The sequence below is a fragment of the Loxodonta africana genome, chromosome 7, assembly GCF_030014295.1.
Source record: "Loxodonta africana isolate mLoxAfr1 chromosome 7, mLoxAfr1.hap2, whole genome shotgun sequence".
Taxonomy (NCBI): Eukaryota; Metazoa; Chordata; class Mammalia; order Proboscidea; family Elephantidae; genus Loxodonta; species Loxodonta africana.
This window is the reverse complement of record NC_087348.1, coordinates 94,804,815-94,831,673: the sequence shown is the minus strand read 5'-3', so window position 1 is coordinate 94,831,673 and position 26,859 is coordinate 94,804,815. Positions and strand designations below refer to the sequence as shown.

At 38.8% G+C, this 26,859-nt stretch overlaps 1 protein-coding gene across 1 annotated transcript in view; it reads left to right on the top strand.

Annotated features, from left to right (window-relative positions):
* LOC100660903 (glycerophosphodiester phosphodiesterase domain-containing protein 4-like) overlaps positions 1–26,859 on the top strand; it is an 81,523-nt gene that overhangs the window by 35,482 nt on the left and 19,182 nt on the right. The window contains exons 10-11 of the mRNA XM_064288734.1: positions 25,045–25,266; positions 26,180–26,334. Coding sequence (XP_064144804.1) covers positions 25,045–25,266; positions 26,180–26,334 — 377 coding nt within the window. The remainder of the gene's footprint in view (positions 1–25,044; positions 25,267–26,179; positions 26,335–26,859) is intronic.

Sequence of the window (26,859 nt, the reverse complement as noted above, 5' to 3'; positions counted from 1 at the left end):
TGTTGTAAGAGGGAGCACAGGAAGTGTCTGATTACCCTGCCATCTTGGCCGCACATCCTATTTTTTTATATTTAGAGCACCTATTTAAAAAATACAAAGATATATCCAAATATTAGATCTAGGCATAGGATACATTAAAGTGGAATACTAAAAAAAAATTGGCCTTTTTTATTTGGCCATATATAAAGCTAAGATATAAAATGGAAAACTAAAAAAAATAATTAAATAATCCAGAGAAGGCAGGAAAGGGAGAACAAAGAAACAGAAAGGACAAACATAAAACAAACCATAAACTGAGATACCTAAATGTAAGCATATCAGTAATTATGTCAATTGTAAATTGTTGAATCACACCAATGAACAAAAGAGATTTTCACATAAAAATCAGTTGTTTCTATACACTGGTAATGTACGATCCAAAAAGAAAATTAAGAAAACAATTCCATTTATAATAGCAAGTATAAGAATACAATAGCTGGAAATAAATTTAACCAAGGAAATGGAAGACTTGTATGTTGAAAACTATAAAACATCGTGGAAAGAAAGAAGATCTAAATAAATGGAACGATAAACCGTGTTTATGAATTGGAAAGGAGTGTGCTTTCACATTATAGGGAGAGCGACTAGGGTCACATAACAATGTGTGTATAAATTTTTGTATGAGAAACTAACTCGAACTGTAAACTTTCATTTAAAGCACATTAAAAAAAAAAAAAAGAGAGATGTTAGGCTGATATCTATGGATTTATAGCCCGTGCAGGGACACTGCAACTCAATTCGATCATATAAATCAGACTAATATCCAATCATATTTCCCCTTTGAAGGTTGCCCTTACAATTTCCTTTGTAGTATTTAAAAAAAAAAAAAAAGCATATCAAATCCTCAAAAAAGACGTAAACACTTAAAACCATGGTTTAGTCGTATAAATTGAACAAAAGTTCTAACCGTCCAGGTACAGAAGTAACTGAGGACAACATAAAGAAGTTATACCAACGGCATTAGTTTCCTAGCGCTGCTGTAACAAATTACCACCAACCTGGTGGCGTAAAACAACAGAAATTTATTCTTACAGTTCTGGAAGCCAGAAATCTGGCATCAAGGTATCAGTGGGGCAGTGCTCCCTCTGGTGGCTCTTGGGGAGAATCTGTTTTGCCTAATATGTCTTGGCTTTCCTTGGCTAGTGGCTACTTCACTCCAGTCTCTGCTTCTGCCGTCCAGTCCCCTTCTTCTCTGCGTGTAGTCTCCTTTGAGGATCTACCTCAAAACTCCCTCTGCCTCTCTTATAAGGATACACATGATTGTATTTAGAGCCCACCCACATAATCCAGGATAAACTTTCTCCCAGTATTCTTAACTTAGTCACATCTTTGGGCATATAAAGTAATATTCATAGGTTCCAGGGATTAGGATGTAGATGTATTTATGGGGGAAATATTCAAACTACTATACCAAATTTACTAATAGTGGTTATTTTTTAAAATTGTACATAAATGAAGGAAAATGTCCTTGACCTGGAAACAGAGGATAAAAAGTATTCTGGGATGTAATAATAAATACTTGCTATCGCAACTCTCAGAGAAAATATTCTTATAACTCCACGGTAGTTGATTGCATGTTTTGTGAAATTCCTGTGTTCTTTTAATATGTGATGTCTTAGTTATCAGGAAACCCTGGTGGCGTAGTGGTTAAGTACTACGGCTGGTAACCAAAGGGTCAGCAGTTCGAATCTGCCAGGCGCTTCTTGGAAACACTATGGGGTAGTTCTACTCTGTCCTATAGGGTTGCTATGGGTCGGAATCGACTTGACGGCACTGGGTTTTTGGTTTTGGTTTAGTTATCTAGCGCTGCTATAACAGAAATGCCGCAAGTGGATGGCTTTAACAAACAAAAGTTTGTTCTCTCATAGTTTAGGACGCTAGAAGTCTGAATTCAGGGTGCCAGCTCCAGGGTAAGGCTTCCTCTCTCTGTCAGCTCTGGGAGAAGGTCCTTGTCATCAATCTTCCACTGTTCTATAAGCACAGGGATCCTGGGTCTAAAGGACCTGCTCTGCTCCTGGTGCTTCTTTCCTGGAATATGAGATCCCTCTTTCTCTCTGCTCACTTCTCTCTTTTGTATCTCAGGAAAGATTTACTTAAGATACAACCCAATCTTGTAGATTGAGCCCTGCCTCATTAACATAACTGCCTCTATTCCTGCCTCATTAACTTTGTAGAGGTAGGATTTACAACACATAGGAAAATCACATCAGATAACAAAATGGTGAACAATTACAGAATACTGGGAATCATGGCCTAGCCAAGTTGACAGACATTTTGGGGTACACAATTCTATCCATAACATATGGGAATCAGGCTTTCTGCTGCCAACCCAAGGTCAAGGTTAATTGTTCTGTCGGGCTGTTAAAATAGGCCACTCCAATTGTATGACTTCTCAAGCTCTCCATAGACAATGTCTATTTATAAAAAACGTGCAGAGGTAGCATATTTGGTGGGAAACAGCTTCCTAAGGATATTGATCCCACCAATAGGAGTTGGATAGTTTCAGGTGATTACCAAAATTTTGTCTTTCACTTTGGTTGATATAGAACAAGTCTCGATATAGCACAACCCTTGAGTACAACCTAACAATTTAAATTCCTCAGTGAAATTTATTAGGGAAAATAGAATAGCTTTGGATTTATTTTTGACCAACTAGCACAAGTGCTGAAACTTTGTGTTGTACCTAGATTAAAGATAAATTGTAGCTAGATGAGGGAGAGGTTTGCTTAATCCAGTTATAAGGACTTGCATTGGACTTATTTTTGTGACAGTGAATATTACTTGTGGTTCAGTGTTTCGTGAAAATTAACTTACCAATGCCACTAACAGTACACTTTCAGTGACATTAAGAGGGAATGGTGGAGTATAAAGTCAGACTTGTTTACTCAGTCCCGAACACTAGATATTCTTTCATTGAGTCATTCATTCATTCATCCAGTAAGCAAACTCTATATGCTGATAAAATACAGTTCCTGCTCTCAAGATATTCACTGTCTACTAAGGGAGATAAAATGGACAGAGAGGATGTAAGTTGTATGACAGTGGTCACTTAAAAGTACTTTGGACCCTTTTTGGACATGCTACAAACAGTAACTATAAGTTACAATTTAAAAAAAAACCTTAAATGCATCGTTTAATTTGACCTAAAATATTTTATATTAAAAATGAGAGAACTTAAGCTTGAAAAGGGTAAGTGACATGCCCGATTATTCAACTCATAGTTGAATGACTGCGGGAATTATTTATATATATCCCTAGGTCACACAAAAGGTTTCCACTTGACTGCTACCCTAAAGTTGGGGTTTGAACCCACCCAACAGTACCATGAAGGAAAAGGCCTGACAATCTGCTTTTGTTAATGTTACAACCAAGAAAACCCTATGGAGCAGTTCTACTCCATAACACGTGGGATCACTGTCTTAGTTATCTAGTATTGCTGTAACAAAAATACCATAAGTGGGTGGTTTTGAAAATGCATGAATTTATTCTCACACAGTTTAGGAGGCTATAAATCCAAATTCAAGATGCTGGCTATAGGGGAAGGCTTGTTCTCTGTTGGCTCTACGTTGTTGTCGTGTGCCATCGAGGCAATTCTGACTCATAGCGATCCTATAGGACAGAGTAGAACTTACCCCATAGGGTTTCCAAAGAGTGACTGGTGGATTCAACCTGCTGACCTTTTGGTTAGCAGCCTGAGCTCTTAACCGCTTCACCACCAGGCCTCCAAGGAAAGGTCCTTATTCCTTGGCTCCTTGGCCGTGTTCATGTGGCAGGGCATCTATCTTCTCCCATCTCTACTTTCTCCTCTGTCCTTATCTGTTCCATTTCTTCCGCAAAGGTGGTTGGCTTAAAATGCACCCTGCACTGATATGGCCTCTTCAACATTACAATGAAAACCCATTCCCAAATGGTATTACAACCACAAGTATAGGGATTAGGATTTAGAACACTAATTTTGAAGGGTTTTTTTTAATTCAATCCATAACAGTCATCATGAGTTGCAGTTGACTTGATGGCAACTAATAGAATCTATGTCCTTTACATGTGTGTTTGTATGTACATATATGTGTATACAGAGACAAACACACACAACAGAAAGTAAATCAACAAACTACTTTCTTCCCCAAGACAATCTTGCTGTGAAAAGAAAAAAGTGAACTGAACAAAACATTGAGTTTAGTGGTATGGCTGATTTAAAGTGTCTGAATGTTCTGGAATGTGAAACAAAACGATAGACAAATGAGTGGGTATAATAAGTTGCAGAGGGTTTAAGAGAAAGTGAACTTTATTTAAACTTGATTGAAACTACCTGAAAATGAGTATACTAAGAAGCAATGAAACATGTAGATTTAGTTTAAAGGGTTTATTTTAAGATAAAACAAAGGCTTGTGAATGCTTCACTAGCAAACTTTATATTATTGTTAAACTATAATTTGATTTTCTCTTTGTTAAAGTGATAAATTCATTTAGGACTATTTAGCTTACTTTTTAGAATATGAGTTAAAACAGGACAGGATGGCTCCAGTAAGCAACCAATGTAAAACACCAGATGACCTTCCTATAGAAGAAGGGGCACTGGAACTGCCTGATAGGGAATTCAAAAGTCTAATATTTAGGACTCTCCAAAAGATTAGGAAAAACATGAAGGAAAACAAAGACAAAATAAGGAAAAAATAGACAAAATCAGGGAAAAAAGAGACCGAGCAATGGAAGAATTCAGGAAAATAATACAGGAACAAAATGTCAGAATAAACTGACAACTAGAAATCATGTAAAAACAGCAATTCAAAATCCAAAGGATAAGCAACAAAGTTTCAGAAATGGACAGTGTAGTTGAAGGTTTTAGGAGCAAATGTGAAACAACAGAAGACAGGATCAGTGAAATTGAAGACAAATCCTTGGATACCATTTTCTTTGAGAAAAAATCAGAGAAGAGAATGAAGAAAACCTGAGAATGATATGGGATACAGTCAAGAGCAAAAAGTTGCACATGATCAGAGTTCAGAACATGGGGAGAAAATGGAAAACACAGAGGATCTTTGAAGATTTGCTGACAGAAAACTTCCCTAATATCATGAAAGGTGAAAAGCTGACCAACCAAAAAGCTCAACAAACCCCATACAGGAGAGACCCCAAAAGAAAGTCACCAAGACATCATAATCACATCCGCCAAAACACAGCAAGGAAAGAATCCTAAGAGTAGCTCAAGAAAAATGAAAAGTCGTAAAAGGGAAGCAATAAGACTAAGCTCTTATTACTTGGCAGAAACCATGCAGGCAGGAAGGCAATGGGATGACATATATAAAACCTTGAAAGAAAAAAATTGCCAACCAAGAATAATATATCCTGCAAAACTCAATCAGATATAATGGCAAAATCAGGACATTTGCAGATAAACAAAAATTAAGGGAATATGTAAAAACCAAACTTACAAGAATTATTAAAGGAAGATCTTTGGTTTGAGAACAAACAACATCAGACAACAACCTGAATCTAGGACATGGGACAGCATCAGCCAGATACCAACCTAGGTAATGAACTCTCAAGGATAAAACACAACTAAAAGATTTAAAACAGGGAACCAGAAAAGTCAATCTGTTAATGACATCAACGTCAGAATAATAAAAGAGGGAATAAATGGTGTAGGCATAGAATTTTCAAATGCAGAGGAAGTAAAGGTGATATCAAGTAATAAAAACCTGGTTTAAACTTAGGAAGATAGGGGTAAATTTCAAGGTAACCACAAAGAAAGTTAACAAACTTCATCAAAATAAAGAAGAAAAACATAGTCTTAGTAAACACAAAATCTACAAAAAACAAACCAAATCCACAAACAAATGGAACTCAGCACGGGAGAGTAAGAAGAACAAAGAAAATGTCAATACCACAAAAAAGAAAGAAAGAAAAAAGTACTAGAAAATGACAGCAATAATCTTACACTTATTGATAATGACACTGAATGTAAATGGCTTAAATGTACCCATAAAGAGACAGAGATTGACAGAATGGATAAAAAAAAAAAACAAAAAACGGGACCCATCAATATGCTGTCTACAAGAGACATACCTTAGAAGGAAAGACATATTAAAAATCAAAGGGTGGAAACGATGTATCAAGCAGACAGCAACCAGAAAAGAGCAGAGTAGCAATACTAATCTCAGATAAAATAGAGCTTAAAACAAAATCTACCGTAAAGGACAAGGAAGGATATTATATAATGATCAAAGGGACAATCCATCATGAGGCTATAACCATAATAAATATCTATGCACTCAATGACAGGGCTCCAGAATACACAAAACAAACTGTAACAGCACCGAAAAGAGAAATTTACATTTGCACAATAATAGTGAGAGACTTCAACATACCACTCTGGGTAAAGAATGAACATTTAGAAAGAAACTCAACAAAGATACAGAAGATGTAAAGGCCACAATCAAACAACTTGACCTTATAGGCATATACAGAACACTCCACCCAATAGTAGAAAGTATTTTTCTTTTCCAGTGCACATGGAACATTCTCCAGAACAGGTCACATCTTAGGTCACAATAAAATCTAAAAACGTTGGAATAATACAAAGCATCTTCTCTGATCACAACACCACAAAAATAGAAATTAATAACAGGAAGAGCAAGGAAAAAATCAAGTACATGGAACCTAAGTAACACCTAGCTTAAAAACCATTGGGTAATAGAAGAAATCAAAGATGGAATCAGCAGAGAAGCAGGATACAAGATAAACATACAAAAATCAATTAGATTCCTATACACCAATAAAGAGAACTACAAAAAGGAAATCAGGAAAGCAGTATAATAGCCCCTAAAAAATAAGACACTTAGGAATAAATCTAACCAGGAACATAAAAGACCTATACAAAGAAGACTATAAAACACTATTGCAAAAAATCAAAAGAGACCTAACATAAATAGAAAAACATACCATGCTCATAGATAAGTAGACTCAACAGCATGAAAATGTCAGTTCTACTGAGAGCAATGTACAAATACAGTGCAATCCCAATCCAAATACCAAGAGAATTCTTTATTGTGGTATGTCCAGGAAACTTCTTAGCTTCTACTTTGGTCCAGTTGTGCTGACTTCCCCTGTATTGTGTGTTGCCCTTCCCTTCACTGAAGTTGATCCTTGCCTACTACCTAGTTAGTGAATTCCCCTCTTCTTTTGTAACTGACTGATTTCACTCAGCATAATACCTTCCAGATTCATCCATGTGAGATGCTCTGTGGATTCATCATTGTTCTTTATCTTCGCGTAATATTCCATTCTGTGTATGAAGGAATTAGGTACAATAATTTGTTTATCCATTCATCTGTTGGTGGGCACCTAGGTTGTTTACATCTTTTTGCTATTGCGAACAGTGCTGTAATGAACATGTGCATGTGTCTATTTGTGTGACGGCTCTTATTTCTCTAGGATATATCCCTAGGAATGGGATTGCTGGATTGTATGGTGTTTCTATTTCTAGCTTTTTAAGGAAGTGCTAAATCATTTTCCAAAGTGGTTGTACGATTATATGTTCCCACCAGCAGTGCATAAGTGTTCCAGTCTTTCCAACATTTACTATTTTGTGTTTTGGATTTGTGCCAGCCTTGTTGGGGTGAGATGGTATCTCATTGTAGTTTGCATTTCTCTAAAGGCTAATGATCATGAGCATTTCCTCATGTATCTGTTAGCTGCTTGAATGTCTTTGGTGAAGTGTCTGTTCTTATCTTTTGCCCATTTTTTAACTGTATTATCTGTCTTTTTGATGTTGCAGTGTCTTGTAGATTTTAGAAATTAGACCCTTATTGGATATGTTGTAGCCAATTTTTTTTCCCAGTCTGTAGGTTCTCTTTTTACTCTTTTAAGTCTTCTCATGAGCATAAGTGTTTGATTTTTAGGAGCTCCCAGTTATCTAGTTTATCTTCTGGCCTGTGTGCACTTTAGTTATGGTTTGTGTACCGTTTATGCCATGTACTAGGGCTCATAGCATTGTCCCTATTTTTGCTTCTGTGACTGTTATAGTTTTTGGTTTTATATTTAGGTCTTTGATCCATTTTTTTTAATTAACTTTTGAGCTTCAAGCGAACGTTTACAAATCAAGTCAGCCTGTCACATATAAGTTTATATACACCTTACTCCGTACTCCCACTTGCTCTCCCCCTAATGAGTCAGCCCTTCCAGTCTTTCCTTTCGTGACAATTTTGCCAGCTTCCAACTCTCTCTATCCTCCCATCCCCCGTCCACACAGGAGATGCCAACACAGTCTCAAGTGTCCCCCTGATATAATTAGCTCACTCTTCATCAGCATCTTTCTCCTACCCACTGTCCAGTCCCTTTCATGTCTGATGAGTTGTCTTCGGGAATGGTTCCTGTCCTGTGCCATCAGAAGGTTTGGGGACCATGACCGCCAGGATTCCTCTAGTCTCAGTCAGACCATTAAGTATGGTCTTTTTATGAGAATTTGTGGTCTGCATCCCACTGATCTCCTGCTCCCTCAGGGGTTCTCTGTTGTGCTCCCTGTCAGGGCAGTCATTGGTTGTGGCCGGGCACCAACTACTTCTTCTGGTCTCAGGATGATGTAGGTCTCTGGTTCATGTGGCCCCTTCTGTCTCTTGGGCTCTTAGTTATTCTGTGACCTTGGTGTTCTTCATTCTCCTTTGCTCCAGGTGGGTTGAGACCAATTGATGCATCTTAGATGGCTGCTTGTTAGCATTTAAGACCCCAGACGCCACATTTCAAAGTGGGATGCAGAATGTTTTCATAATAGAATTATTTTGCCAATTGACTTAGAAGTCCCCGCAAACCATGGTCCCCAAACCTCCGCCCTTGCTCCGCTGACCTTTGAAGCATTCATTTTATCCCGGAAACTTCTTTGCTTTTGGTCCAGTCCAGTTGAGCTGTCCTTCCATGTGTTGAGTGTTGTCCTTTCCTTCACCTAAAGCAGCTCTTATCTACTTATTAATCAGTAAAAAACCCTCTCCCTCCCTCCCTCCCTCCCCCCACTCGTAACCACAAAAGTATGTGTTCTTCTCAGTTTATACTGTTTCTCAAGATCTTATAATAGTGGTCTTATACAATATTTTTCCTTTTGCCACTGACTAATTTCGCTCAGCATAATGCCTTCCAGGTTCCTCCATGTTATGAAATGTTTCACAGATTCGTCACTGTTCTTTATAGATGTGTAGTATTCCATTGTGTGGATATACCACAATTTATTTAACCATTCATCCGTTGATGGACACCTTGGTTGCTTCCAGCTTTTTGCTATTGTAAACAGAGCTGCAATAAACATGGGTGTGCATATATCTGTTTGTGTGAAGGCTGTTATTTCTCTAGGGTATATTCCGAGGAGTGGGATTTCTGGGTTGTATGGTAGTTCTATTTCTAACTGTTTAAGATAACGCCAGATAGATTTCCAAAGTGGTTGTACCATTTGACATTCCCACCAGCAGTGTATAAGAGTTCCAATCTCTCCACAGCCTCTCCAACATTTATTATTTTGTGTTTTTTGGATTAATGCCAGCCTTGTTGGAGTGAGATGGAATCTCATCGTAGTTTTAATTTGTATTTCACTAATGGCTAATGATCGAGAGCATTTTCTCATGTATCTGTTAGCTGCCTGAATATCTTCTTTAGTGAAGTGTGTGTTCATATCCTTTGCCCACTTCTTGATTGGGTTGTTTGTCTTTTTGTGGTTGAGTTTTGACAGAATCATATAGATTTTAGAGATCAGGCGCTGGTCGGAGATGTCATAGCTGAAAATTCTTTCCCAGTCTGTACGTGGTCTTTTTACTCTTTTGGAGAAGTCTTTAGATGAGCATAGGTGTTTGATTTTTAGGAGCTCCCAGTTATCTGGTTTCTCTTTGTCATTTTTGGTAATGTTTTGTATTCTGTTTATGCCTTGTATTAGGGCTCCTAACGTTGTCCCTATTTTTTCTTCCATGATCTTTATCGTTTTAGTCTTTATGTTTAGGTCTTTGATCCACTTGGAGTTAGTTTTTGTGCATGGTGTGAGGTATGGGTCCTGTTTCATTTTTTTGCAAATGGATATCCAGTTGTGCCAGCACCATTTGTTAAAAACACTATCTTTTCCCCAATTAACTGACACTGGGCCTTTGTCAAATATCAGCTGCTCATATGTGGATGGATTTATATCTGGGTTCTCAGTTCTGTTCCACTGGTCTATGTGCCTGTTGTTGTACCAGTACCAGGCTGTTTTGACTACTGTGGCTATATAATAGCTTCTGAAATCAGGTAGAGTGGGGCCTCCCACTTTCTTCTTCTTTTTCAGTAATGCTTTGCTTATCCGAGGCTTCTTTCCCTTCCATATGAAGTTGGTGATTTGTTTCTCTATCACCTTAAAAAATGACATTGGAATTTGGATCGGAAGTGCATTGTATGTATAGATGGCTTTTGGTAGAATAGACATTTTTACTATGTTAAGTCTTCCTATCCATGAGCAAGGTATGTTTTTCCACTTAAGTATGTCGTTTTGAATTTCTTGTAGTAGAGCTTTGTAGTTTTCTTTGTATAGGTCTTTTACATCCTTGGCAAGATTTATTCCTAAGTATTTTATCTTCTTGGGGGCTACTGTGAATGGTATTGATTTGGTTATTTCCTCTTCGGTGTTCTTTTTGTTGATGTAGAGGAATCCAAGTGATTTTTGTATGTTTATCTTATAACCTGAGACTCTGCCAAACTCTTCTATTAGTTTCAGTAGTTTTCTGGAGGATTCCTTAGGGTTTTCTGTGTATAAGATCATGTCATCTGCAAATAGAGATAATTTTACTTCCTCTTTGCCAATCCGGATGCCCTTTATTTCTTTGTCTAGCCTAACTGCTCTGGCTAGGACTTCTAGCACAATGTTGAATAAGAGCGGTGATAAAGGACATCCTTGTCTGGTTCCCGTTCTCAAGGGAAATGCTTTCAGGCTCTCTCCATTTAGAGTGATGTTGTCTGTTGACTTTGCATAGATGCCCCCTTTATTATGTTGAGGAATTTTCCTTCAATTCCTATTTTGGTGAGAGTTTTTATCATAAATGGGTGTTGGACTTTGTCAAATGCCTTTTCTGCATCATTTGATAAGATCATGTGGTTTTTGTCTTTTGTTTTATTTATATGGTGGATTACGTTAATGGTTTTTCTAATATTAAACCAGCCTTGCATACCTGGTATAAATCCCACTTGGTCGTGGTGAATTATTTTTTTGATATGTTGTTGAATTCTATCGGCTAGAATTTTGTTGAGGATTTTTGCATCTATGTTCAGGAGGGATATAGTTCTGTAATTTTCTTTTTTTGTGATGTCTTTACCTGGTTTTGGTATCAGGGAGATGGTGGCTTCATAGAATGAGTTAGGTAGTATTCCGTCATTTTCTATGCTTTGAAATACCTTTAGTAGTAGTGGTGTTATCTCTTCTCTGAAAGTTTGGTAGAACTCTGCAGTATAGCCATCCGGGCCAGGGCTTTTTTTTGTTGGGAGTTTTTTGATTACTGTTTCAATCTCTTTTTTTGTTATGGATCTATTTAGTTGTTCTACTTCTGATTGTGTTAGTTTAGGTAGGTAGTGTTTTTCCAGGAATTCATCCATTTCTTCTAGGTTTACAAATTTCTTAGAGTACAATTTTTCATAATAATCTGATATGATTCTTTTAATTTCAGTTGGGTCTGTTGTGATGTGGCCCTTCTCGTTTCTTATTCGGGTTATTTGTTTCCTTTCCTGTATTTCTTTAGTCAGTCTGGCCAATGGTTTATCGATTTTGTTAATTTTTTCAAAGAACCAGCTTTTGGGTTTGTTAATTCTTTCAATTGTTTTTCTGTTCTCTAATTCATTTAGTTCAGGTCTAATTTTTATTATTTGTTTTCTTCTGGTGCCTGGTGGATTCTTTTGTTGCTCCCTTTCTATTTGTTCAAGTTGTAGGGACAGTTCTCTGATTATGGCTCTTTCTTCTTTTTGTATGTGTGCATTTATCGATATAAATTGGCTTCTGAGCACTGCTTTTGCTGTGTCCCATAGGTTTTGATAGGAAGTATTTTCATTCTCGTTGCTTTCTATGAATTTCCTTATTCCCTCCTTAATGTCTTCTATAACCCAGTCTTTTTTCAGGAGGGTATTGTTCAGTTTCCAAGTATTTGATTTCTTTTCCCTGGTTTTTCTGTTATTGATTTCTACTTTTATTGCCTTGTGGTCTGAGAAGATGCTTTGTAATATTTCGATGTTTTGGATTCTGCAAAGGTTTGTTTTATGACCTAATATGTGGTCTATTCTAGAGAATGTTGCATGTGCGCTAGAAAAAAAAGTATACTTTGCAGCAGTTGGGTGGAGAGTTCTGTATAAGTCAATGAGGTTAGGTTGGTTGATTGTAGCAATTAGGTCTTCTGTGTCTCTATTGAGCTTCTTACTGGATATCCTGTCCTTCTCCGAAAGTGGTGTGTTGAAGTCTCCTACTATAATTGTGGAGGTGTCTATCTCACTTTTCAGTTCTGTTAAAATTTGATTTATGTATCTTGCAGCCCTGTCATTGGGTGCATAAATATTTAATATGGTTATATCTTCCTGATCAATTGTCCCTTTTATCATTATGTAGTGTCCTTCTTTATCCTTTGTGGTGGATTTAACTTTAACGTCTATTTTGTCAGAAAATATTGCTGCTCCTCTTCTTTTTTGCTTATTGTTTGCTTGATATATTTTTTCCATCCTTTGAGTTTTAGTTTGTTTGTGTCTCTAAGTCTAAGGTGTGTCTCTTGTAGGCAGCATACAGACGGATCGTGTTTCTTTACCCAGTCCGAGACTCTCTGTCTCTTTATTGGTGCATTTAGTCCGTTTACATTCAGCGTAATTATAGATAAGTGTTTAGTGTTGTCATTTTGATGCCTTTTTATGTGTGTTGTTGACAATTTCATTTTTCCACTTACTTTTTTGTGCTGAGATGTTTTTCTTTGTAAATTGTGAGATCTTCATTTTCATAGTATTTGACTTTATGTTTGTTGAGTCATTACGTTTTTCTTGGCTTTTATTTTGAGTTATGGAGTTGTTATACCTCTTTGTGGTTACCTTAATATTTACCCCTATTTTTCTAAGTAAAAAACTAACTTGTATTGTCCTATATCGCCTTGTATCCCTCTCCATATGGCAGTTCTATGCCACCTGTATTTAGTCTCTCTTTTTGATTACTGTGATCTTTTACATATTGACTTCAATGATTCCCTGTTTTGAGCATTTTTTTTTAAATTAATCCTAATTTGTTTTTGTGATTTCCCTATTTGAGTTGATATCAGGATGTTCTGTTCTGTGACCTTGTGTTGTGCTGGTATCTGATATTATTGGTTTTCTGACCAAACAATTTCCTTTAGTATTTCTTGTAGCTTTGGTTTGGTTTTTGCAAATTCTCTAAGCTTGTGTTTATCTGTAAATATCTTAATTTCGCCTTCATATTTCAGAGAGTTTTGCTGGATATATGATCCTTGGCTGGCAGTTTTTCTCCTTCAGTGCTCTGTATATGACATCCCATTGCCTTCTTGCCTGCATGGTTTCTGCTGAGTAGTCTGAACTTATTCTTATTGATTCTCCCTTGAAGGAGACCTTTCTTTTATCCCTGGCTGCTTTTAAAAATTTCTCTTTATCTTTAGTTTTGGCAAGTTTGATGATAATATGTCTTGGTGTTTTTCTTTTAGGATCAGTCTTAAATGGGGTTCGATGAGCATCTTGGATAGATATCCTTTCGTCTTTCATGATGTCAGGGAAGTTTTCTGTCAGCAGATCTTCAACTATTTTCTCTGTGTTTTCTGTCCCCCCTCCCTGTTCTGGGACTCCAATCACCCGCAGGTTATCCTTCTTGATAGAGTCCCACATGATTCTTAGGGTTTCTTCATTTTTTTAAATTCTTTTATCTGATTTTTTTTCAGCTATGTTGGTGTTAATTCCCTGGTCCTGCAGATTTCCCACTCTGCATTCTAATTGCTCGAGTCTGCTCCTCTGACTTCCTATTGCATTGTCCAATTCTGTAATTTTATTGTTAATCTTTTGGATTTCTGCATGCTGTCTCTCTATGGATTCTTGCAACTTATTAATTTTTCCACTATGTTCTTGAATAATCTTTTTGAGTTCTTCAAGTGTTTTATCAGTGTGTTCTTTGGCTTTTTCTGCAGTCTGCCTTATTTCATTTCTGAGGTCATCCCTGATGTCTTGAAGCATTCTGTAAATTAATTTTTTATGTTCTGTATCTGATAATTCCAGGATTGTATCTTCATTTGGGAAAGTTTTTGATTCTTTTGTTTGGGGGGTTGTAGAAGCTGTCATAGTCTGCTTCTTTATGAGGTTTGATATCGACTGCTGTCTCCGAGCCATCACTAAGATATAAAAAAAAAAATTATTCTATATTTGCTCACTGAGTCTTATCTTGTTTTGTTTTCTTTCAATATACGTGGATGGGCTACTAGATTGTGCTGTCTTGTTTGTTGTAGCCGTTGACTTACTTATGACCTATTACCAGCTGGTTGGGGCTGTTGCCAGATATATATGCCTGAGTCTATTCACTGTTCTTGAGTAGAATCTGAATTTTGGGTCATCAAGTGTGTGCTGCACCCTAACACCTATCCACCTCGAGAAGTAGTGGTGATAGTTGTGTGCACCAGATTCTATTAGCAGCTGGGGTTTACACTCCAGGGGGGCAGGATGCTGACAGGCTTCCCCCAAGTGTCAGTGGGGTAGGTGTGTCTCTATTCCTATAGCACCTTGGTGGGAGGGCTCTGCAGCTGTACCTTAGGCCCCCAATGCAAGTACCTCTACTGATTGGTAGGTGTCACCCTCCTTAGACCCCTAAGGCAAGAGGCTAGGTGGTCTGGGGGGAGCTTCAACCCTCAGTTCCCTGTTGTGGGTCAGTTAGGGCTCTGTTGAATAAGCAGAGATATCAGACCTGGGAAACTTGTTTTTCCAGTAAATCTGCTAAAAAAAATGCAGTCAGATCCCTATCAGAAGTGCCTTTGCATTATAACAGCCACCTTGTTCCCTGTAAGGGTAAAAGCCCGAGATTTGGATCATATATGCTTGGCTGGAGCTGGTTCTGTGTTTTTAGTCCAATTAGGGAAGAATTTTTGGTCCCTGGGTTTTCTGTGGTTGCTTCTCTCAGGCTGGAAGAATGGGTTAGGAAAAGACCAAAAAAAAAAAAGGGAAAAGCAAAGCCGCGGAGCCGGAGCCGTTCTCCCTCTCGCTCAGGAAATTCCAAAGTTAATGAAGCTGCCTGGGAAGGGGAGGGGAGGGTTCAGAAAAACAGCAGAGAGTAGCACCCCGGAATATAGCCAAAGTTGCTTGTCTTGCTTGGGATGACTATTTTATTTGAGATTCCCGAGGGGCGTGTCGCCTATGTGTGCTGGCTGTGTGGAGATTGTCCCCGAGGGTCTGGCCCGCTGAAGCCGCGGTCAGATCCTCCGCTGCCAATCCAAAGCCCAGCGTCAAGATTCCCCTGCTGGGACGCTGCATTCCCGGCTCCAAAATCAGTCGCTGCCTCCCGGGGACTTCTCGTCTCACCAGCTGCGTCACTGCGCCTCCCCCGCAGACTGGCTGGGCCCCCTCCCAGGGTTAGTTCAGGGGAGTAGGGCTGCGCCCCGTGTTTGCGCCATGACCAGATGTAGCGTTCAGCTCCCCTGTGCCCAGTCTAAAGTCCGGCGCCAAGGTTCCCTGGCTGGGACGCTGCACTCCCGGCTCCAAAACCAGTCACTGCCTCCCGGGGACTTCTCCTCCCACCAGCTGCGTGGCCGTGCCGCCCACACGGACCGGCTGGGCCCCCTCACGGGGTCAGTTCAGGGGGCTAGGGCTGCTCCCCGTGTTTGCGCCGTCACAGATGTCGTGTTCAGCTCCCCTGTGCCCAGTCCTAAGCCCGGCGCCAAGGTTACCTGACTGGGACGCTGGCTCCAGGCTCTGAAAACAGTTGCTGCTTCCCCGTAGTTGTTCGTTCTCCGTCTCTGTCACTCAGGTCAACTCTTTAAATCTGTGTTTGTTGTTCAGGGTTCGTAGATTGTCATGTATGTGATAATTCACTTGTTTTCCCGAGTCTTTGTTGCAAGAGGGATCCGAGGTAGCGTCTACCTAGTCAGCCGTCTTGGCCCCCAAGTCCTTTGATCCATTTTGATTTAGTTTTTGTGTATGGTGGGAGGTATGTGTCCTTGTTTCATTTTTTTTTTTAATAGATGGATATCCAGTTATGCCAGCACCATTTGTTAAAGAGACTGTCTTTTCCGCATTTAATGGACTTTGGACCTTTGTCAAATATCAGCTGCACATAGGTGAATGGATTTATGTCTGGGTTCTCAATTCTGTTCCATGGTCTGTATATCTGTTGCTGTATCAGTACCAGGCTGTTCTGACTACTGTGGTGGTATAATGGGTTCTAAAATCTGGTAGTGTGAGGCCTGCCACTTTGTTCTCCTTCTGTAATGCTTTACTTATTTGGGGCCTCTTCCCTTTCCATATGAAGTTGGTAATTTGTTTCTCCATCTTGTTAAAAAATGCTGTAGGAATTTGAATAAGGGTTGCATTTTATCTGTAGTTCACTTTGGGTAGAATTGAGATCGTCACAGTGTTAAGTCTTCCTTTTTTTTTTTTTTCATCCATGAGCATGGTATGTTTTTCCACTTAATGTAATGCCTCTCTTGGTTTCTTGCAATAGTGTTTTGTAGTTTTCTTTGTATAGGTCTTTTACATCTCTGGTCAGGTTTATTCCTAAGTACTTTATCTTCTTGGGGGCTATTGTAAATGGTATTGATTTGCTGATTTCCTTTTCAAAGTTCTCTTTGTTGGTTTAGAGGAATCCAACTGATTTTTGTATGTTTATCTTGTATCATGAATCTTTGCTGAAATCTTCTATTAGTTCCAGTGGTTTTCTTGTGGATTCTTTGGGGTTTTCTGTGTATTAGATCATATCATCTGCAAGTAGGGATACTTTTACCTCTTCCTAACCAATTTGGATGCCTTTATGTCTTGTCTTGCCTTATTACTCTGGCTAGGACCCCCAGCACAATGTTCAATAAGTGTGATGAAAAGGGGCATCCTTGTCTGGTTTCCATTCTCAAGGGGAATGCTTTCAGTCTGTCTCCGTTTAGAATGATGTTGACTTTGGCTTTGTATAAATGCCCTTTATTATGTAGAGGAATTCCCCTTCTATTCCTATTTTGCTGAGAGTTTTTTTTTTAATCACGAATGGGTGTTGAACTTTGTCAAATGCCTTTTCTGCATCAGTTGCTAAGATCATGTGGTTCTTATGTTTTATTTATTTGATGGTTTTTCATTGATTGTTTTTCTAATGTTGAACCATCCCTGCATACCTCATATGAATCCCACTTGGTCATGATGAATTATTTTTTTTTGATATGCTGTTGAATTCTATTGGCTACAATTTTGATGAGGATTTTTGCATCTATGTTCATGGGGGATATTGCTCTGTAATTTTCATTTTTTGTGGTGTCTTGGCTCTGGTATCAGAGTTATGCCAGCTTCATAGAATGAGTTCAGGAATATTTCTTCCTTTTCTATGTTCTGAAATACCTTTCATAGTAGTGGTGTTAACTCTTCTCTGAAAGTTCGGTAGAATTCTCCAGTGAAGCTCTCCGGGCCAGGGCTTTTTTCTTGTTGTTGTTGGGAGTTTTTTAAATTACCTCTTCGACCTCTTCTTTTGTTATGGATTTATTTAGCTTTTCTACCTCAGTTTGTTAGTTTAGGTAGGTAGTACATTTCTAGAAATTTGTTCATTTCCTGTAGATTTTCAAATTTGTTGGAGTACAATTTTTCATAGTATTATGTTATGACCCTTTCAATTTCCTTTGGGTCTGTTGTGATATCGCCCATCTCATTTCTTATTCAGGTTATTTGCTTCCTCTCCTGTTTTTCTTTTGTCAGTTTGGACAGTGGTTTGTTGATTTTGTTGGTCTTTTCAAAGGACCAACTTTTGGTCTTGTTGACTCTTTCAGTTGTTTTTCTATTCTCTATTTCATTTATTTCTGCTCTAATCTTTATTATTTCCTTTCTTCTGGTGCCTGAGGGCTTCTTTTGCTGCTCTCTTTCTACTTGTTCAAATGGTAGGGTTAATGTTTTGATTTTGACCTTTTCTTCTTTTTGCATGTGTGGAATGCATTGGTATAAATTGACCTCTGAGCACTGCTTTTGCTCTATCCCAAAGTTTTGGGTAAGATGTGTTTTCATTCCCATTTGATTCTATGAATTTCTTTATTCCTTCCTTGATCTCTTCAATAACCCAGTAGTTTTTGAGCAGGGTGTTGTTCAGTTTCTGTGTATTTGAATTTTTGTTTCCTTGATCTTTCTGCTGTTGTTTTCTACTTTTATGGCTTTATGGTCAGAAAAGATGCTTTGTAATATTTCGATGTTTTGGATTCTCTTAAGTCGTGGTTTGTGGCCTAATATGTAGTCTAATCTGAAGAATGTTCCATGTATGTTAGAAAAGAGTGCATACTTGGCTGCTATTGTATAGAGTGTTCTGTATATGTCTATAAGCTCAAGTTGATTGATTGTGGCATTTAGATCTTCCATATCTTCGTTGATTTTCTTTCTAGATGTTGTGTCCTTTACCGAAAGTGGTGTGCTGAAGTCTCCTACTGTTACTGTGGAGCCATCTAGTTCTCTTTTCAATGCTGTTAGAGTTTGTTTTATGTATTTTGGAGCCCTGTCATTGTATGCGTATATATTTATTATAATTATCTCTTCCTGGTGTATTGACCCTTTAATCATTGTATTGTGTCCTTCCTTAACCTTCTTGGTGGATTTTGCTTTAAAGTCTATTTTGTCAGAGAGTAATATTGCCACTTCTACTCTTTTTTGGTTGTTGTTTGTTTGATATATTTTTTCCCATCCTTTGAGTTTTAGTTTGTTTGTGTCTTTGAGTCTAAGGTGTGTCTTTTTTAGGTAGCATATAGATGGACTGTGTTCTTTTTTTAGTCCATTCTGCTCTCTCTGCCACCATTTAATTTCAGTGTAATTATTGATAGGTATGAGTTTAGTGCTGTCACTATTATGTATTTTTTTCACATGTATGGTGTTGACGGTTTGTTTGTTCCACTTAGTTTTCTGTGCTGAGTCATTTTTCTTTATGTATTTTCTTTTCATCTTTTTCATTATTGTTGATTTTGTGTTTGTTGAGTCTTTATGTTTTTCTTCTTTTTTATTTTGTTGGGTAGTTTTGTTGGCTCCCTTTGTGGTTACCTTAAAATTTACCCTTGTCTTTATAAGTTTAAACTAATCTCTTATCTCTTGATATCACCTTAACATCTTCACCATATGAAAGCTCTATGACTACACTAGTTAGTCTCTCTTTTTTTGTTTTGACTTTGTCATCGTTTACATATTCATGTCTCTGTTTCCCTATTTTCAGCCTTTTAGCTTTGACTTATTTTTGTGTCTTCCCTATCTGGGTTGCTATCTGGTTGTTCCATCCTGTGTTCTAGTTTTGTGTTGTTGTCTGATAGTGTTGGTTCTCTACCGAAGGACTCCCTTTAGTATTTCTTGTAATTTTGGTTTGGTTTTTACAAATCCCATCAATTTCTGTTTATCTGGAAATGCCCTAATTTCACCATCATATTTGAGAGACAGTTTTGCTGGATACATAATTCTTGGCTGAGAGTTTTTTCTTTCAAGGCTTTATATATGTCATTCCATGCCTTCTTGCCTGCCTGGTTTCTGCTGAGTAGTCAGAGCTTATTCTTATTGACTGTCCTTTGTAGGTGACTTTTCACTTATCCCTAGTTGCTCTTCAAATTCTGTATCTTTGGTTTTGGCAAGTTTGGTTATGATATGTCTTGGCGACATTCTTTTGGGATCTACCCTGTGTGGGTTCAGTGAGGTTCTTAAATAGATATCTTCTTGTCTTTCACAATATCAGGGAATTTTTCTGCCAGCAACTCTTCAACAATTCTGTGTTTTCTGTTTTCCCTTCCCCCCCCGCCTGCTCTGTTCTGGTACTCCAATCACTAGTAGGTTTTCCCTCTTGATAGTGTCCCACATAAGTCTTAGAATTTCTTTATTTAAAAAAATTCTTTTATCTGATTTTTCCTTAAATAAATTGGTGTTGGGGCTCTATCTTTAATTTCACTAATTCTGATTTCCATTGCCTCAGTTATGCTTTTATGACCTTCTATTGAGTTGCCCAATTCTGAAATTTTATTGTTAATCTTTTGGATTTTCTAGCTCCCTATTAAATTTGTTGTTCTGTTCTTATATTGCTTTCCTGAATTCATCAATTGCTTTGTTTGTGTGTTCCGTAGCTTGGTCTGAGTTTTGCCTGATCTCCTTCCTGATCTCTTGAAGGGCACTGTATATTAATCTTTTGAATTCTAACTCTGGTAAGTCCAATACATCTTCCTCTGGAAGGTTTCCTGATTCTTCATTTTGGTCACTTGTTGGAGCCATCTTAGCCTGCTTCTTTATGAGATTTGATATTGACTGTTATCTCTGAGCCCTCCATAGTTATATTTATTTATTGTGTGTTTGCTTACTGTGTCATAGCATTTTGTTTTGTTCGATATGCCCAAAATAGGCTGGGCTTATAAGCTAATATTTTTATTGGCATCTTCGAAGCTTTCACATTCTGTCACCAGGTGGTTAGAGCTGCTACTAGGTGTGTGAGCCCAGGAGTCTGTTTACATTTCTTGTGCAGATTCAGCTCAGGTGTCCAGGTCATCAGTCATCGAGTGTGTGACATAGACTCTTACCTAGAGTCGTAGATGGGCAGGGCTATGTAGGGGTGATTGGAGCAGTCACAGGTATCTGGCTGCTGTGGGGCTATGTGATGAGCAAGGTAGGGGGCTGATGGCTGCCTCTGAGTGCCTAGGTGGAAGCTGTGTCTGTCTCCCCTAGAGCGCATAGGTGGATGGGTTTTGCAGCTGGACTTTGGGCACCCAATATGTTGGCTGTAAGGACTGGGAGGCACCACTTGGACCCCTGGCATGGGTGGCTAGGTGGAATGGGTGGAACCTCCAGTCCTCAGACCCCTGATGTGGGTGGGTGAGGACCCTGCCTAATGGGCAGGGTAGTATCAAATGTCATAAATCTGAAACTCCCCCTTGGCCACTACAGTTGCAAATAGGCTGTTGTTCTACGGTAATGAAGGCCTCTGCTGTTGAATTGGCCCACAGAGGTCTAGGCAAGGGCGAAGGATATTCACAGTCCATGGACCCCTTATGCCAGTCCCTAGGCAAAGGGACAGTGCTTTCCTTGAGTTCCTGGCTTAGGGGGCATGGTGATTTTTTTGAAGCTGAGGACTGAGTTCCTGAGTTCCTGGCTTAGGGAACTTGGCGTTTTTTTTTTCTTTTTTCCCTAAAGTCTTGAGACTGATTTGGGTGCAATAGCTCCATTTCTGGCTTACTCAGTATGGCAGTTGTTGAATACTGCCAGACTGGTATTGGAGCATAGCAAAGAGTGGGGTGGTTTAGGGGAAAGTGACACTTCTCCACTACAAACCAGTCCCGGAAAGGGAGGGGTTATTTTGATCCCACGCAGTAGGTTAGACGCAGTTAACTTTCGCAGATCCAGCGCCACTTCCCCCTGACTTCAGAGGCTTATGGAGACTCTCTGCTGCCCAGTCTCTCCGGATGTGGTGAAATGCTTCCTGAGTGCTACTGCTTGCCTTAGCCCTTGTGCGCCAGCTAACCCAGCCCACAGGGTGCCTGCTAGCTCAAGACTGGCACTTCTTTGCTACTTCTGAACTGTCTCTTCCTCCCCCTGCCACTCAGTCCAGCTCCTCAACTTTGTCTCTGAGGATCAGGGCTCCTAAAATCAATTCAATTGTTTTTTGGGGGCTTTTGTTTTCAGAGGGACCACAGGAAGCATCTGACTGTTCCCCCATCTTGGCCCCATCTCTGACAGTTCTTTTCTTTCGGCACATTAAATATGTCATTGCACTGCCTTCTGGCCTCCATAGTTTCTGAGGAGAAATTGGTACTTGATCTTATTGAGAACTACTTGTATGTGATGATTCACTTCTCTCGCTGCTTTCAAAATTCTCTTTTTATCTTTGGTTTTTGAAAGTTTGATTAATTTGGTTTGTCTTAGTTGGAGTTCCTTGAGTTTTTTGGATATGTAGATTCATGCCTTTCATCAAATTTGACCTGTTTCTGGCTATTATTTCTGCAAGTATTCTTTCTGCCCTTTTCTTTTTCTCTTCCCCTTCTAGACTCCCATAAAGCATATGTTGGTCAGCTTGACAGTGTCCCGCAAGCCCCTTGTTCTCTGTTCACTTTTCTTCACTTTTTTTTTTCTCCTAAGACTTGGTAATTTTTAATTTCTTATCTTCACGTTTGCTGCTTTTCAGTTCTGCCAGTTAAAATCTGCTGTTGAAGAACCCCAGTGAATTTTTCATTTCAATTATTGTATTTCTGAGCTACAGAATTTCTTTCTTTTTTTTTTGGTCATTTCTGCCTCTTCATGAATATTCTCATTTTGTTCTTACATCATTTTCCTTATTTCCTTTAGTTCTTTGTTTATGTTTTCATTTAGCTCTTTGAGCATACTTAAGACAGTGTTTTAAAGTCCTTGTCTGGTAAGTGCAATATCTGGGATTCCTTGGGTGATGGTTTTTGCGATGCTTTTTAAAATTCTTTTGAATGAATTAAACTTTCCTGTTTGTATGTGTGTGATTTTATGTTGAAAAAGGTACACTTGAATATTATAGTAACTCTGGAAATCAGATTATCCCACTTCTTCAGGATGTTCTGAGTTTTTTTAGTGTTGAAGACTGTAATGATCCATTGGTTTAGTGATCCTTCCAAACTGTTTTTGCAAAAACTATGTTCCCTGATGTGTGTGGTCACTGAAGTCTGTTTCTTTAGCTTGTATTCAGTTGGTGTTTTGACAGAGATTTCTTTGAATTCCAAAAGTCAAAAAAAAAAAAAAAAAAAAGAAAAGAAGAAGAAGAAACCCCAAAACAAAAAACAACAGAATAGAATCACCACTTTCTGTCTTTGCAGATTGGCTCTGTGTTGGGACCTTCCTTCAATACTTAGCTAGCCTTACATTGAGTTTAGCAATCAGACCAATGTGAAAGCTTAGGGTTTTCTCAGGTCTTCTCTGAGCGTGTGTCTTGTCCTGGGCATGCATGTAGCTTTCTAAATTCCCCTCCCCCCTTTCCCATGGATGCTTTTGAATGTCCTATTTTTTTTTAAAGAAACTTTCTTAGCGTTGCTTTCCAGTCCTTAGGCAATCTGTTGTATATGTTAATCACACTCTTTTGTGCCAGACAGATACAGGTTGATTGTTTACCTTACAGTGTTTGAGGAACGCCAGACATTTTTAACCCTGCATGCGTTCTGATATAGGTGAATCAGAGACAAGTGCCTTGCTTCAGTCATTTAGGTATCCACCTGACAGATTACTTGTGAATAAGGTTTTCTCTTCTTCCTCCAGAACCAGGGTCCAGGGTCCCACACTGGGAACACAGCTTGCTCTCTTCAAGCCAACTGCTGAGCCAGGGAGGGAGTGGGGCATGAACAAGTAAAGAGCCATGCCACAAAGCTTTCCTACCATTATGAAGTTGCATTTTTCTTGATTGAGCATTCACTTGGCTGCTGTAAACCTTTGAGTATTTCTCAGAGTTCTGACAAAGTTGGTTTTGATAGTTTCTGCTTATTTTTGGATGTTTCTGTGGGGAGGGTCATGTGGGAGTGTAGAGTTTGTTAGTCTGCCATGTTGCTGATGTCACTCCATTGAATTTAATACATCAAATATATTTACGGCCTGCTTGGAAATCCTGGTGGCATAGTGGTTAAGTGCCAGGGCTGCTAACCAAGAGGCGCTCCTTGGAAACTCTATGGGGCAGTTCTGCTCTGTCCTATAGGGTCACTATGTGTCCGAATCGACTTGACGGCAGTGAGTTTTTTTTTATGTGTAAGGTAGAGACCTGGTGTCACAATCGTTAAGAGCTTGGCTGCTAACCACCATGTCAGCAGTTCAAATCCACCAGCCACTCCCTGGAAACCCTATGGGGCAGTTCTACTCTGTCCAACAGAATTGCCATTGACTCCACAGCAGCAGGTTTAGGTTTTTTGTTTGTTTATGTGTGAGATAAATACTGTGAAGTGTATAGAAAATAAGACAAAATTCCTGCCATGAGGGAGCTATATTCTGGTAGAAACAGTAGAATAAATGAACTAATGTGATTTGTATACCTTCTATGTACCAGATATGCTCCCAGACCCTGTAAATATTTAATCAAATTTAATCTTCAAAATACTGCTGAGAAATACATGGATTACTCCTCCCTTCTCCAATTTTATAGTTTGGACAATAAGACTTTGAGAATTCAGATGATTTTAGCAAAGTTACACAGTAAAAAATTACACAGTAAGAAGTGTATTTAGCTAGGATTTGAACTTTGGTCCATCTCAGACATGTACAAGTAACTGTAGAAAGCAGAATGAGGCATACAATTAAGCAGGCATAAAAACAGGCTATAGAGGTTTCACACCATTGATGTTATTTTTAGTTCAGGAATACTTAAGGAAGACTTCATGAAGAAGCTAGCATTTGAACTGGGCTTTGTAGGTTGGAGGTAGGATTTTAACAGGAAGATTTGTCAAGGAGGACAAATGTGTGGTAGAGCTGGGATTATAGCCAGTTAAGTCTAAGGCCAAAGCCTCTTCCCATTACTCAAAACTACAACAGTAAGAACATATGTGGGAATCTAGTGAAACTGAAAAGGGATATATTACCTTGAGTTATGGAAGAAAAGCCTGAAAAGAAAGGTCAGAACTAGAACATAAAAGACCTTCAGTGCAAATATAACATGGTCTTAGATATAGAAGAAACCATTGCAAACACCAGAATCACCTATGAAGATTACATTTTACTTTTCTTCTTGTCAACTCTGATCTCAGAACCAGTGTTTCAGAGGGCCTGGTAGGTTGAATGGTAATGGAGGAAGATGGAGGTAGGACTACCTAGCAAGAGAACCAGGAAATGCTTTTGATGGGAGCCAATGTATTTTCTGATGTATTTGTATATTTTTAGGACAAACCATTTTATCGTATGGAACCCCTATCAGAGGCTGATAATGAAAAAGCAAGAAATCAGAAAATCCCCAAATTACGTGATTTATTGGATCTCGCACAGAAGGAAAAAAAATACGTGATATTTGATCTTACAACCCCTCCACCAAAACATCCTCACAGAAACACATTTGTCCGACTGGTAGTAAGCGTGATCCTTGACTCTAAAATTGAGCCACATCTGGTACGTCTATCTCAGTGTTTATAGTAGAGATTGGGAGGTGGATAGCATGTCCCAGGAGTATAGCAGTTGGACGTGATCAGCTGTGTGGCTCCTCCATGGATGGGATCCTTAAGTAATTTTGTAGATGGTTGCTAATACGGCTACAGGTAACAATTTGAGGATGACCCAGTTAAATAGCAAGCAGGCCATTTACTATTCCAAACCAGATGAAATATCAGCACCCTGTCAAAGAGGAATGTTTATAATGACCATGTGATGTGACCTGCACCATCACTAACACAGATCTTTTAGAAAGAGCTTGGGTAACATTAAGGCTTTGATAAATTGGCTTTGATGAATAATGTAGAAAGGGTACCTGCTTCATATTTGAGCAGAGACTCATTCATCATATTTCTCAGAAGCAACTCTCTACATTTGGGCAGCTAATTCACAGAATCATATGGGAGAGTATTAGGAGTGAAATAAATATGAATTTTTTTTGCAAATGGAACTGTTTTCACAGATGAATCATAATAGCATTCCCTGTTGGCAGGAAATGACTCCTCTCAAGGATTGTTTCCAGCAGCATTATCCAGGGGATGTTTATGATTCCTACCTTTCATCCTCATCTACCCACTCATCATACAGTTTGCCTAGTATGAAACTTATGGATATAGTGGACCCTTGGTCCGTGATGTTAACTGGTGGACGAGAGGTCTTGAGAAAACTCAGCTCCAAAATAACTCTGGGGAAGGCCCCATCAGACTGTCTGTATTAGGCCAGGCTGGTCCTTTTCACAAGGGCCAGAATCACTTACTATATTTCCCGTAGACTGTTAACCAGTACTAAAACGGTGCTCCCTCTATTCTACGTGGAGCTGTTTGTACTGAGACAGATGATTATCCACTGAAGGATTTACTGTTTTTCTTTACAGATTTTTTGGTTGCCAAATTTTGACAGGGACTACGTCAGGCATATGGCTCCTGGTTTTCAGCAAGTGGGCCGGTTATACCCCCTTGACCAACTTTCAAAGGAAAACATAAGAATAATAAATGTTGACTACAAGGAGTTGTTCTACAACGGCTTGAGGTAAGTGATTGACTATACCTCTCTTAGCTTGAGTTGCCTTACTTGCAGAAAATCCACATTCCAACTAAGCTACTTAGTTTCCCCTCTCCATCTCAGGATTGCTATGTGCAGTCGTCTTCTTGGAATCACCTACTTCCTCCTTCCTACCCGACCCTTCTTCCACTTTTTCAGCCTTTTTCCATCTCTTCTCTTCCCTCCCTCTACCTACAAATGATACATAAAGTATGGACTATGTCCCTGGAACATAGTCTTAAACCCCTTCTTTTTTGTGTGTCCTAATCCCTCATCATTTGGCACACTCTTTTGTATACTTTGCATTTCTGATTTTATTAAGGTAGACATGGAAAAGTCAGAATTTAAAAAGTTTTTTATTTCTTCCTGCCATTGCCAGATCAATTGCAGTATCTCATATATAACTTCATGATCCAGATAGTCAGATTTCTAGTAGGCATAATTAAGAATATTACTAAATCATTCTTTAAAAAAAAAAAGTTTTAAGTTTCAAGCAGCCAAGTATGAGAAGGA